This window comes from Amborella trichopoda, chromosome 7 (assembly GCF_054954075.1).
Source record: "Amborella trichopoda isolate Santa Cruz 75 chromosome 7, AtrichopodaSantaCruz75HAP2 v2.0, whole genome shotgun sequence".
Classification (NCBI taxonomy): domain Eukaryota; kingdom Viridiplantae; phylum Streptophyta; class Magnoliopsida; order Amborellales; family Amborellaceae; genus Amborella; species Amborella trichopoda.
The window spans coordinates 14,090,278-14,110,679 of NC_142342.1; the positions used below are offsets into that span (position 1 = coordinate 14,090,278).

The 20,402-nt window shown below is 36.2% G+C and overlaps 1 protein-coding gene and 1 long non-coding RNA gene across 35 annotated transcripts in view; one reads left to right on the forward strand and one right to left on the reverse strand.

Moving 5' to 3' along the window:
- The first annotated feature begins 1,379 nt into the window (after nucleotides 1–1,379).
- On the forward strand, nucleotides 1,380–2,904 carry LOC110006766 (uncharacterized). The gene is made up of 3 exons (XR_016059395.1): nucleotides 1,380–2,110; nucleotides 2,204–2,240; nucleotides 2,550–2,904. It is a non-coding gene; the product is annotated as an uncharacterized LOC110006766 (long non-coding RNA).
- A 2,277-nt stretch (nucleotides 2,905–5,181) lies between these two features.
- Nucleotides 5,182–20,402, reverse strand: part of LDA (limit dextrinase) — a 67,802-nt gene continuing 52,581 nt past the window's right edge. For 23 of the 34 annotated variants that reach the window (XM_006837876.4, XM_020663818.2, XM_088872179.1 and 20 more), the window contains 10 exons: nucleotides 18,989–19,045; nucleotides 15,665–15,733; nucleotides 13,426–13,482; nucleotides 13,257–13,331; nucleotides 9,651–9,739; nucleotides 9,357–9,434; nucleotides 6,779–6,917; nucleotides 5,828–5,937; nucleotides 5,630–5,729; nucleotides 5,182–5,532 (listed from right to left, as the gene is read on the reverse strand). In XM_006837876.4, coding sequence (XP_006837939.3) covers nucleotides 5,428–5,532; nucleotides 5,630–5,729; nucleotides 5,828–5,937; nucleotides 6,779–6,917; nucleotides 9,357–9,434; nucleotides 9,651–9,739; nucleotides 13,257–13,331; nucleotides 13,426–13,482; nucleotides 15,665–15,733; nucleotides 18,989–19,045 — 879 coding nt within the window. In that variant the 3' untranslated portion in view covers nucleotides 5,182–5,427. Of the gene's footprint in view, nucleotides 5,533–5,629; nucleotides 5,730–5,827; nucleotides 6,546–6,778; nucleotides 6,918–9,356; nucleotides 9,435–9,650; nucleotides 9,740–9,824; nucleotides 9,917–13,255; nucleotides 13,332–13,425; nucleotides 13,483–15,664; nucleotides 15,734–18,988; nucleotides 19,046–20,402 lie in introns of those variants that run through there. The other 11 variants (XR_016059385.1, XR_016059384.1, XR_016059394.1 and 8 more) reach the window with 5 other exon arrangements.

Genomic DNA, 20,402 nt, shown 5'->3' on the forward strand with positions numbered 1-20,402 from the left:
CCTTTAGACTTAGATCGACCTTTCGACTTAGATCTAGAAGAATTTCGAGAGGAATTATCTCTCTCACTTGAACGCCTTGAAAAGTACACTTCCGATTCCGGTTCTCCAATAGATGCTTTTTTTCAAAGTTCATGGGTAAGCAAAATACTAGTCACCGTACTTAAGTCAAGTGAATCTTCTTTAGTGCAACTTAATGTTGCCCCTAAATTATTATAAGGTTCCGGTAAAGTACATAACAAACTTACCGCCTTGTCCTCATATTTCATTTTTTCACCAACACTATTAAGTTCACAAATAATGTTATTGAAAATGTTCAAATGACCGAAAACTTTTGTCCCCTGTTTCACCCTTAAAGTAAACAATTTTCTCTTTAATAGAATACGATTCGTAAGATATTTGTTTTGATAAATACTTTCCAATTTCTCCAACAAGCCTTTTGCCATCTTCTATCCCATTATATTGAATAAAATCTTATTTGCTAAGTACAATCGAATTGCAGCCATAGTCTTAAAAACAATTTCCTCCCAATCCTCATTACTCATAGACTCCTGTTTCTTTTTCTTTCCGAGTAATGTTTTGTATAACCCTTGTTGGACTAAAAGATCATGAACTTGAATTTTCTATATCTCAAAAACATTTTGTTTATCAAATTTCTCCACCTCAAACCGATTACTCACCATTTTCCAAAATATATTACACAAAACCTAATGCTCTGATACCACTTGTTGAAGATCTGAATACCCTAAACTCCAATTTAACCGATCACTGAATATCACATACTCAATACCAAATATGTAAAATAGATAATCTAATAATAAGCTCAAAGATCGTGTGTGCAACGATTTAAGAAAATAAAATAGAGATGGAAAATATAGTCAGGAGAGAAAATTAGAGAGACAAACCACAACATGAATTTAACGTGGTTCATCCCGTAGGGCTATGTCCACGGGCAAGCCAACAAGTATTCCACTATCAAAAGAGAAATTTATAGGGGATACAATATTACCTCAAAAGGCGAAATTGAAGGAAGAAATTGATGAAAGAACATCACCAAGAATATCTTCCTTGTGATCACTTCGGATGACCCAAGAACATGAGCAAAACAAGCTCATACTATTTCTCCCATAAATAGGACAAGAAAATCTTTCTTCGCCTCCTTCCCTTTCTCAACACAACCCAAGGAAGCCCTAGCCCATTTTCTAGAGAGAGAGAGAGAGAGGAGTTCAAAAACAAGAAGAATCGTGTGTCACATAAAACCCATTTGTTTTGGCTTTTATACAAACCACCTAATTGCAGTGACAAAAAAGGCCCCAAACAAATAATAAAAGATAAAAGCATCTAACATGTGATTTTTCTATCACCATTCAACATAGAGAAACTATCTCAAAATTTTTTAGAGAGAGAAAATTTGCATTTCCAAAAAAATGATATCCTAGACAATTAAAACAAGGAATTTGCATTTTTTTTATTTACTAGATCCGATCCAAACAGGGAATTGACATTTTCAAAAAATATCAATTCCAAGATTGACTTTTTCTAGGATTGAAAACTCCAGGAATCCAAACGGGCCCTAAAAGAAGAAATGAGTATGGTTCAGTTGATAGTTAATGTTTGGCATTCTGAAGAGTGTTACACTCTCTTATCAGTGGGGAAGGAAAATGACTTCTGAAACTCTGATTGCTTATGATTGAAATACTATTTCTCCATTTTTATTTTATCTTCTTTTTTTCTTCCGATGTTTATAAACCACACCCTAATACAGCAGAATTATCATTAACTCATTTTTGTAATTATGGCTCCTCTTACATGTTGTCTACTAGCAGCTAAAATGGGATCTCAAGTGCTACTTCCAATTCGCGGATCTCAGGATTCCGATCGACATCTCAAGTGATCTTGGCCGGGTGTTCTTATAAGCTTCTGTTACTTGCAATATTCTCTGTTAATTGCTGCATTATGCTCAGTCTTATTGACATTTTCTTCCTTTTACATGTACCACTGATTGACTGATATGAGGTGTTTAGATTTTGTTAGATAGTACCAATGAAATATAATGATGAGGGCTTAATCAAGGCAGTTATGGCAAAGGCTAATGTTATTATCAACCTCATTGGTATGCACTTGTTTTTATGGCTTATTTTTAGCTTACCTCAATGCGGGACCAAGGCAACAACACTGAATAACCTATTCTATTTTGTGCTGGCAGAAGGGAGTATGAGATCAGAAACTGTAGCTTTCAATGGGTGGGTTTTGTTTGTCCTTACATGTTGTTAACTCTACATTATTTTGTTTACCTAAATGCAGTGCATTAACCAATGCCTTAAAAGACAGGATCTACCTGCCTAGTCCAAGGTGAGGCATACTGGATCTGCCTGCCTAGGCCAAGGTGGCCTGGCTGTAGGTGGTTCCCTAGGAGCCACCTTGGCCGTCTAAGTGCCAAGCCGCTTAAACGGCCGTCTTGACTGCCTAGGTCCTCGGCCTACACGGCTGCTTCGACTGCTGGGCAGTCCCTCCCAAAAACACTATATATCATTTATTTCTTCTAGTTTCAGCTGCTTGGAGCTTGCGGCCGCCACTAAGGATCTTCGAGCATATTGCTATGGTGCTTCCCAGATTTTGAGTTTGAGGGCACTGCTAAGGCACTTTGCATATCGGAGGCCTCAAAAAGGATATAAAGATCACTGTCGGGCATTGCTAAGGCACTTTGCATGCCTCAAAAAGGATATAAAGATCACTGTCATCGATTCGATAATGGGGCTGTGGAATGTGCTAAGTCCTGTAGGTGTAATTCTAGGCACAATTGAAGTAAACCTCCTAATTTAATTTGCAGTTTATTTTTTAATTTATTATTTTGTTCTTGATTCATATTGTAACTCAAATTCAATTTATGGATGAAGTTTTTTTAAAGGCAGTAAAGTAAGATCCTAGATTGTAGAAGGTTTTGTTTTCTGCTTCTGCAATGTATTTTGGCAATTGTAAGTAGAATTACCTGATATTCACCCCAAAAAAAAGTAAAAAAAGCTAGAACATCAATAAAAGAAAAGATATATTTTTTGAATTTACCCCAGGAATCCTGCACACCAACATCTTTCATCTCTCTCACAAATCATTTCTACGTAGATTTTTGAATGGGAGAAAAAAGGTTTCTTGCCAAGTTAGAGAGAGTTGGCGAATGGAGTGGGACAAGGCTTGGTCAAGAGTGCAACTCTTAACAAAGAATGATGAAAGAACAATAGAAACCACTAGAACACTAAATAAGATGAAAATAATATGGATTGTTAGAAAATCTATTCATATATTGAATATTTCTGAAAATTTTAAAATATTTTAAAGATCAGCCTAGTATTACCTTCTCTATTTGCTTATCTTTGCCTTTTCCTTAAGCTTGCTCTGCGTAGGAACGCTAGGCTAGCAACTCTAGTGCGAGGCATAAACTGCTCTTGTTAGGGGAAGGACAAGATGGGGTAGGTGGCCAGTAGCTATAACCCTTTTTTCTGTTCTGTTATTCTGTTGAGGATGTGATGACATCATTGATCCATTTATATGCTTGAGACTCAACTCGCACATCTCCACGAGGAAACTAGACTTGCGAATGCTCATTGAATGTCTTATGTATTGGTGTTTTCCATTTTTTTGTATTTTAAATTGTTTTAGCAAAGTTTTTGCAGGCTTTTGGTGTTACATCAAAAGGTTGACGCCAAATTACTCCCCGGGTTCGAGGGGACTCAGCAAGTCAACTCAGACTTAGGGAAATCATAGAAAACTTCCTGTATCTAAATTGGGCTTGGAACCCTTTAAATATGACAATTTACGTTAGATAGAATTACATTACATGGGTGTTAGTATCTAGTATGTATTGGGGTATCTACTACGTGAGGCAACTAATTTAGTATTTGTCAGACACGTCCATACAGTAAATAGCCTAATAATATAATGGCGGGCATTTAGTCACCTCCTTTGTAATATATGTTTTGGTGGTAGGCTGTACTGCTTCTTATGCTTACTATACCATACTAGTGCAACACATTCAAGGTTCAAACTATTTAGCTACCACTTGGAAACCACAACGTAAGTGCTAAGAATTGGACGATGCTTCAATAAGAAGTTTCAATGCGTATCAAAATGCGATGACATCCAAAAACAAGTTCGGTATTTGCTGACATGTGTCTAAGCGTTCACGCAAGACACCAAGCCAGATGCAAAGTGTCCATGTTACACGGCAGATACTCCTCCAACGCATGCATGCCAATTTGTTAAAAAATTAGAAGGTGCATGCATTGGGAAAATTTAATGAGAATTAATGGAAAAAGAGCAAAACACTCATTTATCCCAATCCGAAGAGGTGTCGAGGAGTTTGGGAACCTCCTAAAGGGTCTAAGCATCAGCGAATATGGAATTGGTCACACCGATCAAACCTGAAAGCGAGTGCAGCTGGTGACATGTACAATCCTGAAGGAGCATAATGACCCTTGCTAAACCAGTGTTGCTGAGGAAGGTGCTGTTGAAGTTCAATTTGATAGTTTCATTAGGCCACGAGACCAGAATATTGGTTCTTAAGATTGATATGGGCCTGAAAAACCAAATAGTTTTCCTATCTCCTAAGATCGACATGAGATACAAATTCCTATTCCAAATCTGACTACCATCTATAATAGGAAATATTACCGAACTAATCTCTTAAGGAATCGTTTCCAAGAAAACAACCAATCCAAAATCCACTGAGGACTGCAATACACATCCCATGGCTGCTAACTATTACGAGGCCACATGCCGACGATCAATGATCTAATAATCAGACCTATGTTACAGGACACTCGATCAATAAACAAATAAATCTAGAATACAATTGTGGCAATCTTATGGATGATCCACCATATATATATATATATATTGAGCTTACGTCAAAAATTTCACTAAAAGAGGTTGTTTTGATGCCCAAATACCCTCAAATTAATAATCTCGACATCAAGATGCATGGACATGAGAAAAAAATGGATTTCGAGTTTTCAAAATAGTGTATTTTGTAATGTAGTTTTGGACCGTCAATTTTCAAAATTTTTCAAGTTTTCATAGATCTATCTATCTACCCTATTTTTGAAGCTTTAAACTTTATAAATAAAGATGAAAATATATTTTACGGCTATCACAAATATTTTCAGTATTGAAACTACATTTCAGACACTATTTGAAGGTAGGCTATAATTTTGATTGTTTAGAGCCTAAGCTCTCTCTTTCTCTCTCTCCCTATATATATATATCTTTAATTTGAGAAGGAATGATATAACAGATGCAAGGCTCATCTTTACATGCCATTATAATAGTTACATTAATAATTTTATGCACGTCTGTTTTCTCCTTGACCATTATGTTTTGCAAGTTCTCATGAAAATTTGTTGGGAAGGATTCTTGTGGACTTGTTAATCATTGAATCTACCGATTTTCAACAAACACTGTCGTAGTCCTTCCTGGGATTTTGAAGCTTCCAGTCCTTGCTTCATACAATGAGCATTTCACAAGGTTGTCACCTGATGCCAACTGCAAAAGGCGGAAATGTTGATGGATTGAGCATCCAATATTTCATTGAAAGAACTTGGAATTGCATACGACATCATTAGTGATAAATTAATAGGACCTGTATGGGGTGCAACTGAAGCATTCTGGCTCTCAATGCATGGATGGTGAAGGCAACCTCATGTGGCTGAGCATTGAAGGTCACAACAATAAAAGAATATCTGAAAAATAACAATAATAATGAGCCAGTTGATTTCATTTGTCTCATGTTATTTTTATTGGCAAAATACAAAAAACACATCCATTAGAGAAATCATACATGGGATCAATTTGTGTCAAGCCAGGCATTCCCATGTGACCATCTTCAAGGCTCATTACGATTAACCCAGGGATACTTGAAGGCCCAGTATTATGGAAGCGCACTCTTTCCTAAACAGCCAAAGTACTATACATAGTCAACAAGAAATAAATGGTAAACATAAGCTAGGCATCACATTAAGCATGGTGTAAGAAAAATCAACTGATGACAGCCAAGCTGCATAATCTGCGTAAAAAAGTTAGCATGAAATAATTCAAATAAATGTTGGTCATGAGTATGAAAATTCACAAATTTCTTCTCCACAAGTCTTTGGGTGAGTAATTCATGGCAATCACCTTCGCCGGAGCTTCCATATGTTCTAATTCAGTATATAATAGATGCTGCACATTGAAAATTGAAGTTCAAACAATATCTTTTATGGTGTTTCTCTTTTTACAGAGAAACAACAACAAAAAATTTGATACGCCAGAATCTCATCTTTCGTAATACTACTATCTAATTATCAATAAATTTAATTTTTGCAGGTATACCTACTTATACGATTTTGGTTTCATGAGGGAGGTGAAGAGTCCAACCTTTGAAACCCTGTCAAGTGAGGGGTGGGGGGAAGCTGACCTACCATTTAATTTGTTATCAACCAAAGCTTTTGGCTAAATGGTGAGACACCTAATTTGCATTGAGAGATCTTTGTACCTCTCTCTTGCAAAAGCAAGCTGACCTACCAAATAATAATAATAAAAAAAAGCAGTTTAATTGGAAAGCTATTAAAAAAAAGAAGAAAACAAAAAAAAAAAAGATTACAAAGCTTTTCCTTCAGTGAAAATGGAACATTGCGAAATCAATCACACATAGAAAAAGTCTATGACTTTCATCTTGTTTGCATGCTTGGTACATGAACTTAAACATGTATCATCTATGTCAACATTTTGCATCTTCGAAGGAAAATGTCACCTGGATAGAATCTGCTGTCTGCAAACGGAAAAGCAGGGAAGAGTAACGAATTCGAAGGAGATCCTCAAGATTTTGCACAGCAGAAATTATTTGGCTTTTCAGTGGCTTGTATGAAGCATTCGCCAATAATGGTTTTATCCTGAAATCCAAAAGATCAGGTGAAAGCTGTCGTAAATTGAAGCAATATGATCCCTGTATTGGAATAATTATGAAGACAATGACAAAGAAATGTGGGCATTAAAATCATGAAAGTTGATGTACAATAACAACATTTGGTGTACAATGACAAGGATTGGCTTTTGTGGTACTGTTGTTACAATGAACTTTGCATAAGGCCCCAGTCGATCTTTACTTATCCATGTGCTCCAGATGGAAAAGCAACATGATGCTTACAGTGTAAACAAGACACAAGAGGTGAGAGGAACTAAATCCTAAAGCAAGACATTTACACAAGAGGTGAGAGGAAAGAAGCAACTCTGCAATGATTAAACCCTAAAAACTATCCTAAAAGATTATTTCTCTAGATAATTAAAATTCGTAATTAACTTTTCTGTTCACATAAAAAGCCTTACACTAAATCCAATTCCTAACTTAGAAGCTCTTGGATACCCCCAACCTAAAATTGCTGGAAAAGCTTTAAGAGAGAGAGAGCGAGAGCGAGAGCGAGAGAGAGAGAGAGAGAGAGAGAGAGAGAGAGATGCATAGAATCCCCCTTGATCTAACTTGACGAGTGTGTGCCTCTCTTTATTAAGTATATATTGCATTATAAATTATGCCCTTGACTATGATAATTATGTAAAATATAGACTATAGTTATGTATTATGCATTCAATAGATATTCTTAACACAAATCACAAATTGCATAGATCTACCCCCCATTCATTTGTGAGCAGTTTCTATAAAGAGAGAATATACAAAAGTCAGGTCCCGCCCATGCTACACAGAGTATGTAACAAACTTTTGGGCAGCAACTCCCTCTCTTTTGTAGCATTAACCTTACTCCAGACATGCTTGAAGGAGTGATGATGATTAGAGCACAATGAGTAGCCATGAGTATCTTCTTTAGGAGTAACAGACGCCTAATTTTTGCTCATATTTGAAGGATAAAAAACCCTAAGAGGGCGCCCAAGAAGCGCAAGAAATAGTTTGAATAGTTTTTTGAGTTGCTTAGGGGTAGTTTCAAAACTTTTTTTTATTTTATTATCTATTTCATCGCTGGATCAGTTAGGGAAGTTTTAGATACTCTAATTAAAGTTAGAGGTTTAATTTCAAGTTATTGTCCAAAACAATTGATTTTTAACATAAAAGGTGTGGATGGGCTAGAGGAACAATCACATATTACTCTTTTCAGTAAAAGAAGACTTTTCTTGAGAGAATAAAAAGACTAAGGTTTGAGACCCAGGTGGGAGGAGGCCTTAGGGTTTCTCCAAAATTACATGTGTCTGGCTGTTTTCTTGATGAATTTTATTGTTTCCTCGAGTTCTCTGCATCAAGGAGACAGTTAAAGATCTTATGATCTGAAAATTTTGATAAAAAATACAAAAGGTAGGCATCAAGGAGACAGTTAAAGTCTCCAAGGACGGGGGAAGACCTGTAAGCTAGGCAATGCAATTCTTTGCATCACCTTTATAAGTAGAGGGTTGCCGACCAGGGACGGACAATTTAATACCTTGAAAAATGCCAATGCCTCCATAAATGTAAAATTTGTTGTTCCGGTGGGAACTGAAAAGGATAGGAGGGTTTGAGATGAGCTATCATAGACCTTCCTAATAAAACATAAGGCCACTGAATCAGTAGAACCCTACTATCAATGGACTTCAAAGCAAGAAAACAACATCTATTTTCCACCCTAGCCAAATAAATCTAAAAGGTCAAATAGGAATAGACCAACAAGATCCTCAACCAACCACCTTGTTGCCAATCTCAAAGATGTCTCCCACTAGCAGGTTAAGGAGTTTTTGTAGGGATGGAGGATAAGTAGGAAGTGTGTTTGTCAGCCATGCTGTTAGGTCTCATACTCATAAATACAGCCAGAATATGATATCAATATGGTGCATCCCATGGGCATAAATGGTAATTTTTGAGGGACAATATGGAGTTTATATTAGTGGAAATGGGCATTTGTTATATATTGATAGGCCGCTGATGCCTACGAAATGGGCCTGTGCTGTAGGATAATTTTTTCATGGTGCTCTTATGCTGAAGTAGCATCACCCAACAGTGCCTAGGTCCACAAAATTCCTTTTTTTCTCAAGAATACCAAAAAAATTGCACCAACCATAAACACATCAAGGAGACACCAGAGAGAAATGTATGTTTAAGGCATAATGGTAGACTTTAATGGGATGCACACATGCACATGCAAACACACACACACTGCCCATACGCACACATTGCACAAGTGTGAGCCATCACACATCGATGGACAAGTATAACCAGGGCACTTGATAGTATGAACAGCATTTGATGCTCAATAGAGACTTAGATGCTGGTCTTTCACGTTATACATACAAGATGTGTGGAAGCAAATAAGTATGCTTGAATGGAACAATATAAACAATGCTTCCTGAAGACTTACAACGGCCAATTATTTCCATTTTTCTCTTTTGGAGGAAGACCAACACCCCAATTATTTGATTCATAGCTAAAGTCTAGCCTGCCAATACAAGAAAAATGATGTCAAATCGGGTAAATAATGGTTGGTTGTGGACAAGATGCCACATAAATCTTTCATGACAAATTATGTAGACATGCATGCACCTAGCGTGCACTTTAAGAAATGGATTGCATATATAAGCAAGCAATATAGCACCATCAAGAGAAAACAAACTAGGAAACTGAGAATCAAATCTATGGTGGTGTTGCTGCAAACCTGTTAAACCAATCACCAGAGTTGTAAGAATCACGGTCAAGTGATTTTGAGCGCAAAATCTCATCCCCGGCATGGAAGAAGGGTATTCCCTATACAAAAGCAGAATCATTTGCAAGGCACAAAATGACAATGATAATGAAAATAAGTAAAATTAATTATGGTTCGTCAACAGACCTTTGAGACTAAAAGGCACATGCAAGATGGACAAATTGGGGGTTGTTAGATTATTGAATATGAGTTGTCCACGATCTGGTTTTTTTCCAGGACTTCCTCACAAAATTAATGGTAAAGAATAAGGTAGTGAAATGATGTTTGACTTTTCCCATTAGGATGCATATATTAGACACCAAACAAATAAGAGGGTAAACAATATAATACCATAAAATAATATAAATGCAGTCATGAATAGTGAACACAGATATAAACCAAAATTTCCCAACATGACAAAAGACATCTCTCAAAAATGACATCTCAAATTGGCAATGTCAGATGTCGTAACATGACAAAAAAAAAGGGGAGGGTTTGGACTTCATTACAAATATATTCTTAGTATGTTCTATAGAAGTCATCAGTTATGCATATAGTTGTCGAGGCATGATTGCATATATATAAGTTAGAGGATCATATACCGAACTACTACCTGGTGATGGATGTTGGCATAGAGAGATGGAAGAGGGGGAATGAAATTAATAGGTGTCCAAAATTAGGTGGTGGAATTTAAAAAAGGAGAAAATAGAATTATTTAGGAATCAATTCGTAAAGAAGGAAAATGGAATTCTGCGCACGAAGTTAATGTTATGTAGAATGAGATGGTTGACTGTATTAAAAAAGTGGCAAAAGAAGTTTTGGAGGATCTAGAGGAAAATCCGATAAGAAAATTTGTTAGTGGAGTGATATGGTTCAAGAGGCTATTAGTAAAAAACGATCATGTTATAAAGCTTAACAATGTAATAGAAATAATTAAAACTTAAAAAAAAACATAAAAATTCTAAAAAAACACTAAGATAATAGTAAGGCTAAATTTGAGGCTTATGATGAGATAGAAAATAAGTTGGCATAAGAGAAGGTGAAAAAGATGTTGTCAAACTAGCAAAATAAGAGAGTCGAAGTATAGGGATCTCGATCATATTAAATGCATTAAGAGTGAGCATTAGAGGATGTTAGTGAAGGATGACGAAGTCAAAGAAAGGGGACAAATTTATTTGCATAAATTTTTAAATGACGAACATTTGGGACCACAACATTAGGAGGAATCTTTGGCATAAATGATGGTGTAGGCCATAGATACATATACAAGATTAAGACATCTGAAGTGAAAAAACATTGAGAAGGATGAAGGTAGGAAAGGCTTTAGTACCAGATGGTGCCCCAATAGAGTTTTGGAAGTGCATGGGAGGGGACTGACATATTCTAGCTGACTAAGTTGTTCAATAAGATGTTGAGAACAAAAAAAATTCCAGACAAATGGAGAAAAAATATTGGCATACCTATTTACAAAAACAAAGGAGATACAAAATTGTATAAACTATCGAAGGATCAAAGTGGTGGACCACACTATGAAGTTGTCTAACACATGAAACGAGTGTATCACATGAAACAAGAAAGTAATTGAGCAATGTCTAACACACGAAACGAGTGTATCAAAAAATTAGTTTGGCTTTATGACTGGGAGGTCAACAATTGAGACTATTTTCCTACTTAAGCAATTGATTGAGAACTTTAGGGAGAAGGGAAGAGACCCCCGCATGGTCTTTATTGATTTGGAGAAAACATACAATAGGCTACTTAAAGAGCTAATTTAGTGGTTGTTGGAAAAGAAAGGAGTCTCTAGAGGATATATTGATGTGGTGAAAGTTACATACGAGGAAGCACTAACTAGTGTGAGGACAACTGGTGAAGAGGCAAGCTTTTAGTGACAGTAGGCCTACATCAGGGGTTAAGCATTGAGCCCATATCTCTTTGTTGTGGTTATGAACAAGTTAAATAGGTATCTACAGGATAAGGTACCTTGATGCATGTCCTTCGTGGAGGACAAAGTTTTGATTGATTAAAATAAAGCCAGTGTCAATGCAAAATTAGAATTTTGGAGGGATGCTTAAGAAAATTTAGGGTTTTAAAATTATCCAGACTAAGACAGAATCTATAGAATGCAAGTTTAGTAATAATAGGAGCATATACAAGGAAGAAAATTGATGACTAAGAAATATCTAAAAGAGATTATTTTGATATCTTGGGTCGATAATCAAGGATAATGGAGAGATTGAGGATCATGTCGCACATAAAATTAGAGCTGGGTGGGCTAATTGGATATGTGCATCCGAAGTTTTATGTGATTGCCGCATACTAATGAAACCAAAAGGGAAGTATCATAGTATGGCCGTAAGACCAGCCATGTTTCATAAGATGGAATATTGGGTGGTCAAGAAACAACATATTCATAGGATGAGTGTAACTGAAATGAAGATATTGAGATGGATGAGGGGAAAGAAAAGAAATGATAGAATTCTAAATAAATAAAAACGATGGAAATGTGGCTCCAATAGGCGATATGATGAGGGAAAATAGACTTAAGTTGTTGCGTAGACCTAATATAATACCGGTTAGGAGGGCGAATTGGTTCAAGTAGAAGGCTCTAAAAGGGCAAAGAGGAATCCCAAAAGGACTTAGATAGAAGTAGCGTGAAGAGATATGGTGACTTATGGTCTAACTGAGGGTATGATCCTTGATAGAGCAGAATAACAGAATAAGATTTGTGTAATTGATCCCAAATAGTTGGGATAATGATGATGGTGATGACGATGTTAATGATGATATCAAACTACTACCCTTGTAATTTACATGCATCTTATGGGCTGCACAATAGGGAGAAGGGGAGAGAGAGAGATGGGAAGTTGAGAGGTTGGGAGAGAGAAAAACTCAAGCTCGTTAACTAGGGAAAATGTTTTGGGCTTAATTTAAAGAGGGGCAAGGCTTGTTGTAGACTTAATTTTGGGAAAAAATCTAATGGAGGTACTCTTTTGTCAAAAAATATGATATTGCACTTAGTTACATGACGAAGATATAAATTACGCAAACCTTGAGGCATATTGACACAATTAGAAAGAATAAAAGCCACAGTGATGGAAGGTTAATGCAATACAATAAACTTTTAATTAGAGACTATGATCCATAAGGTTAAGACTGTCACCCATTAGTGCATGGCAGTAAAAGGTGACGCAGAGAGGGTCAGACTCACCTGAACATGACATGAACTGATAATTCTCTCTCTCCCATCACTATCCATCTATTGGCTGGGCAGTGAGAGACTTGAAAGAACATAGATTGTCTATTGTCATACATATCACATATATTGCACATTACTGCAGTATCTAACCATGTTTTGTATCGGAAATAATCCTACCTCATAGAGGATCCAATCATGCATCTACAATAAAAGTGCACCTGCTTTTCAGTATTTTATAAGCACATCAATCCAACATATGCACGTGCAGAAGGCATAACTTAATGGTTGAAAATGGTAGAAAAAATCTTTCTTTTCACTAATATCATCATCCCATATGATTCCCATAAGTTCTTTAAGCATATTACTAGAAAGAAAAATAAAACCTGTGAAAGTGCAATTATGCTTGTAGCCAAATGGTTTACTCTGCATCTCTCTTGCATAGAAAGTTCTGCAGCAGTCTGCAACAATTGGAGCCGAATAAGACCAAATTTTGCAGCATAGTATGTAAGAAAAAATCTGCTTAGCTTTCTTAGAAATTCAAAGAGTACGTACCTTCAAACTTATTGCATCAAATAAAGTTTCGTTGTCATGAGCAGATACATAATTAATCTGGAAAAGGGAGATACAAGTATAATTCAAGAAGCAAATCATATGATCCATGTTAAAGATAAAACTATAATATGTCTAATGGTAAGGATACCATTGATCTAAGGTTCCTATATTCTCTCGAGGTCCAAAGATAAAAAAGAATACACAGTTTGGAGAAAGGATCTCTTAGGTGCAAGGCACATGAGGCATGGACATGGAATACTTAATTACAGATGCATTCCAGAGTACAGCACACCTATATTCATCATGTAAGGCTCTATACATAATTAAGTTTCTAATGGAATTTCTATATGAAACAAATGAAAACTGAGGAGAATATGATTAACAATTCCAACAAGGAAACACACAGAATCAAAAGTGATAATGATACATACCATGCTAGAGCATGAAATAGCAGCATGCCCTTTAATATAATTCTTCCCCAAATATCTTTTTATGTATTATGATCTGTAAGAGCTCTATATATTGTTACTGATCTAATCTCATTCAGACCTGGAATATTCTATATGACATTTATACCACTTACAAATAAATAAATAACATAAGCAGTTATCAATAAATGAATTTTCTTTTCTTGTTGTTCAGAGCAGTATCACGACAAACTCACCTCAGTTCTTCATCTCTATTTCTTTTCATTCTTTTTGTTACCCCACATTAAACTCCAGTGATGTTAATCATATAGAATAGCTTGAAACTAATATAGTGCTTGGAAAGTATAAAAAAAAATTAAAAAGAAATGTCTTATATAGTTGGAATGGTAATGTTACTGAATGCAAAATTACATTAACTTGCTATTGACTTTAGAATTCCCAAATAAGTCGAACATTTTAAGTGCCACCAAAATTAAGGATCATGTGAAGAAAATTTCCAACAATAATGTAACTCAACTCTTCATTGACCCTCAGCCACTGCAAACATGTATCTAGACCTCATAAGAGTACAGTGAAGTATGAGATGACACAAACCCTGAAGCAGAAGAGGTGAGACCAACTGAAACACTTCAGTACGAAATTTATGCTAGTTTCCTGACAGAGCTAGCATTGATAAGCTTGACTGACTGGAAATTGGAATCAAGAAGAGCAATCACAATGACGGCATAAGAATAAAATGGCAATCAAATTTGATGTATATTTAAAACTTTCATGGTATACAAGATCCTGACAATTTAGGGGCACATGTTATGTCCTACTGGAGGTCGGGATAACAAGAATTGAATGTTTAGGACAGGATCGCAATAGTAGAAGGATTTCAAACAAATTAGTTGCTCAAGAATAAATGCATTATACTATGCCTAATGAAAAATATATACAGGCATGGTAATCTTCCAATCAGATTAATGACAGAGAATTCATAAGATCCAGATAAATGTCAATATGTTTGAACTCAACCTTTTTTACTCATTTAACAAAATAAAAGAATGGAGTCACTGTTTTGAACGCATTCATCTGCTATTGATTGTTCAAATCAAGAAAGTAATCGACACACTGAGTCACTTGCAAATCATAGATGCATAATCCATGTTGATGCCTACCCAGCACACTATATCCCCAGCAATATAATCTCACAATGCACATATTATTTATGAACACTATATCTGCCAAATTCCAACTGTTGGTGCAAGTCAGGTGATCAACTATTTAGACTCTGTTACCATACATTGACTCAAGTCCTAAACGTAATATTGACAGACATATAAAAGAAACAAAAATAACTTAATTTACATATTATCACATCATCGTGTGAAGCTTTCAGCCTATTTATTCATTAGTCTCCAACAATGGAATTTGCTTTAACATATCATTGTGAGTTAATCAAGAATGCACTACGTGGACTGATTCACCAGCTTCAAATCCAATCAAACCAAGTATATCATCTGATGAGATGTAAACAAGAAAGTATAACTACTCAATGTGAACAAAAGATGCACATTTTTTCATAGGTTTCTCCAACAAACAAACAGTTTCTCACAATTCCACAGCAACAATATCTAATTAACTGCTGGCAGCATTCATCAAAGGACCTCCACTACAATTCTCTCATCATTGAAATGAATCCCCAAAAGTAGGAATATATCCAATAAAAATTCCAAAATACATATGTTACACTCATTCAGTTGTGAACGTGCATGTTATTCCAGCTTAGGACATTGAAAAGGTAATATAACACACGTCCGAAAGCTTACAGTTTCCGTTGGGCATTGAGCATACGCAACAGGCAGTCCATCATGTGTATGAACATCAGATCCTTTCACCTGAAGAGTTCAATGTCATCCACTAAAGAGAACAAAAGAAAGACCACCAAAACAAAATCATCATCATCATCAAAAGCCTTTTCCCAAACATTTGGGGTTGGCTGAAGACCACGAAAACAACCAATCTTGCAAATATACATAGAGAGCTACTAAGAAAGTATGCGTACTAGTACAGAAACAAAGAAGTTGCACAAGCAAATAAAGGCTATGGCATGGAAAGAAGCCATTTTAATTGACTTGAAACCATCTTTTTAAAATAAACCACGAAATAAGAAATAGAATTCGAGTGGCCATGGAAAGAAACCCATCTCTCTTAGCCTTATAAGTGCCATAATTAGGCCCTTTCTCCAACAGATTGAAAGAAAAGCTCCAAAGAATGGCAGGTTCAAGATCTTGGACATTACCACAAAAAAAATCCAAATAATCGTACAAATTGCCATAATTCAATATTCACGTATATGGATGTTATGGTTGCTTCATTGTGTAAACATTTTGGAGAAAAATCCACCATGGAAGTTTCTATTAGTCATAATTGGTGAGGGGTATTTTGGTATTTTTGTATATTGTTGTAACTTAAAAGAGCAAATTACGTATGAACACTTTTTGGGAGTGGGGGGGGTCGGGGGTTCAATTACCAAATGAGGTGTCATTGCCCGAAATTACAAGCACCACTCCCCCCCTCCAATGGCTTTTTTGTCTCGAAGTTACCCCCATGTCTGGCAATACAAACACCGGATAGCAGGTTATTCTTAGGAGAAGTACTCTTTTGTTGTTTGGTACTTCAAATACTGGATAACTAATCTCTCTGTAAAGTGTGCGTACATCTCGCATTCCTCTATTGTAGGCTTTTAGACTCTCCCTCTATCTCTCTTTGGAAGTTTTCTCTTCATTGTTATCTTTATGGCTTCAGTGATGGGTTCTCATTGATCGCCGGATTTTTTGTGAAATTGCATTTTCCTACAATAGAAAGTCCTAGATCTACACGTCAATGGACACTTTATAGTTTTTTTCTCTGGTTTCCCCCTCTTTCTACTCAAGATTTGCTTCATTGTGACTTCACAATCCAGATCCAAGGTTCATCCCTTTCTCTCTCCATCTAATATATTCCTGTAACAAAATTTAAGGCATTGAAGTCTAATGTTTCTGAAAGTACTCTGAGGATTTCATGCCCTTTCCCCTCTTTAAAATCTGCTACATCTTTGCTTTTCTTTGTTTTACAAGGAATTGAGGGCTACTTCCTATTTTCTCAAGATTCTGGTCATCTTGCTCAGGTTTTGAGATATTAAGAGTTTCATGAGTTACGTTTTGCAAGGATCTGCTTGATTTTTGCTAAATTTTTGAGAAATTAAGAGCTTTATGAATTTTTTATCTCCAGAATCTGGTTGATTTCCATTGAAATTTTGAGAAATTAGGAGCATCATCCATTTTTCTGCTTAGTCTGCTATACACTGCTAAACTTTGGAAAAACTAGGTTCCCCATCTTGTTTTTCGAAGTCTGCTAAATTCCTTGCTTAAATCTTGAGATAATTCAGGGACTTAACAAAGCCCCATTGGACTCAAGTCTCAGAAGACCTGAACATACTCCTTTCTCTCTCTATCTGTTATGTCTCTACTAAAATCCACCATTGACGAAGCTAGTTATCCTTTTTAACTCTCTAAATCCACCATTGAAGAAGCTATTTACTCAGCTATTTGTCTTTCAAAAATTTAACTATGATGAAGCTTGTTGCCAGCTACTTCTCTGTTAATATCCACCATTGGAAAAACTCATTATACTTCTATGTCTTTACTAACATCCACAAATGACGAAGCTTGTTATTCTTCTACATCTCTTCAAAGTCCATCATTGACGAGGCTTTGCTGAAATCCACCGTTAATTTCGCTCTAGCCTCTTTGTTCACTGCTTCATCAATAAATTATTCATTTTGCTTTCTTCCTATTTCTCTCAGCAGCTCCACCCAATAAAGCAGGGGATAATTGAAATTTCAATCATGCAGCTTCAATCGGTTGTCTTAAGATATTAGTATCATTGGAAAAGCCTTTAGTAATAGGATAAGACTACCTCTACCCAGTTGTCTGCTTCTCCGTAATCGAATTCTTCTATGACATCCTATTTCCCGGTCAGTCATCACCCAATCCTGCACCCAAAAGGGAAAAGGTTCCCTTCCGGACCACTAAGGACTATGATGAAAGATGGTGCTAGCACTAGTTCTATCAGTACCTTCCCCCCATCCATCCGTCCGTCAATCCATGGATCCCCCTATAGCAAATGGTTTCTATTCCTCTAAATCGATTGAAGATTCAATCGTTGTGTGACTCGATTACCAACTATTCTTCCATCTGAAAGTCGATGGAGCCTAGTAATGGCCGTCTTTAATCCTGATAATCAAATATTTTCAGCCAAAGCCCCCTCTCGAAACCCTCGCCCCCCCCCCCGGGCTACGAATCCCGGGCCCGACGAAGGGATGCAGCGGATTCGCTGCTCCCACAAAGCTTGGTACCCTGCTACATCTCGCTCAAGAAGCTTGTCTTTCTCAAATTTTCAGGCCTAATCAAGAGATCAATGGTGAAACTCATCAGAGCTCCTTGTTTCTTTCTCATCATCATGGCGTTCTCAACCATGTCCCTTTGTGCCAAGCGACCTCCATTTCTAGCACCAAAAGAAAAAAACACTTAACGAATAGCCCCCTGCCGATGTTTGAATAGTCGGAAAGGGGGTAACTTAGGAAAAAACAAAAACCCGTGGGAGAGGGGGGGTGATGCTCGTAATTTCAGGCAAATGACACTCCATTTGGTAATTGACCCCCTCAAAAGTGTATGTATGTAATGACACCCCATTAGATCAAAGAGGCTGAATATTTTAGTTTCAGCCCTTTTCTTAATCCACTTTAGCCTGAAAGCCCATAGGTTTTTTCTTCAACTATATTTACAATATCTATTTTTGACATTTTTTAGTTATTTAGAAGGAAACCCAAAGTTATTCTGTGTAGTGACCATTGTTCTCCAATAAAAGTAAGGGCTATAAAGGGAACAACAATGTAATAATCTGTCATTACAAGTTCTATTAGTCTCAACTTTATAAGGGCAGTAACAAGGTTACATGTCTTAACTATTATAAGACTAATAGAAATACGAATCAAACAAACATCATTAACAATGATGATCAACGTTTTTGATGAACATATGATAAGAACAAAAAAAAAAAGAAAACAAAAAAACAAAAGGATGGATCCTTGATGTGTAGCAAAGACTTACGGATTCTCCTCTATGATTGGTGAACACGAAGTTATGCAAATTTGCCGCCAATCCAACCTGAATTACATAATATTTAATAAGTGATCATGTTGCCAATTTCAAATATTTAGCTGCAGTTAGTGAAGGACAACAAGAATAATCTCTTTAGTACTACAAGAAAAATAATATGAAATTGCAAACAAAATACTCTACTCAACAAAAGTTAGGGGGCACATCATACTACATCCTACTTCCAAGGCAGGTTATGTGCATTTATGCGACTGCTGAGCAAAAATAAAATCCAAAGAGCAAACTATTCAAGACAAATGGATGACATGCTTTTTCATACGTTTCTGTCACAAACGGGTGCATTGTATTATTTTAGCATTAGCTATCAAAACTTTGCAAATGATTTCTACAAGTTCAATTGGCAACTGGCCATGATGCCTCATTAAAATGAGAGGTTAAACATCATTGCACATGTGAAAATCTATAGAATGATCAAGACAATCTTTTACAATAATATACAATAGCCCAAAATGTTCACAAATGCCCAGGATCACAAGATTAGGCATCTATAAATGAATTTGACAATGAAATTTAAATAACTACAAAAAGTTTGGAGGAATAATCCTTGTAGATAGTGTCAATGTAGTTCATACGTTCATAAATCACTTTCCGCAGATGACCTGGTGCAGATTCTATTAAAAAAAAAGAAAAGAAATGAGATTCCTTCCAGAAAAATGAGGTAAGATGGCATCAAAATAGCACTTTGGTATGTCGCAATCAGAACAACACTGAAGAAAATAATGTGCCCTTTGCAGCTGTACAACAAAATAAATTAATAAAATATTATAGGACGGATAATAATTTACTAGTAAATTTCACAGATGAAACCTTCAATGTAAAAAGTCTATATAAAACAACATTTGGAGCATCTAGCAAACCAAGAGATGCATTGCATATGTTGGGTTTTGTGGCCTTCAAAGACCTAGAGAACTTGTAAAAATGATATTTTATAGTGAAATATATACTTCAACGGAGTGTGTGTATTGACTAGCCATGGGTTAGACAGTTTATCACCTTGGTTATGTCCAAAACCCTTATCACTAGGCATGTGGCACTACTGAGGAGGGTTTACAATAGGTCATTCCTTGTTGAAGTCAGAGAGATGCTCAGGAATGACGTTTGTAGGTCAGGAGAACTATATGATATGTGGTCTCCTGTGTGTGGTTGTAGGCCTGTGAAAGCAACGGCTAAAGCCTCAACAGCCTTATGCACGATATGTACACATGATAACCGCATTACTAAGAAGCATCCATATAGAGGACACGTGTACATGTGCATAGAGAGCCCTCTTTGTACTAATGGTGATAAATGCTAGACTTATTCTTAAAGGGGTGGAATGAAATCCACATTCTATAATCATGGTTCC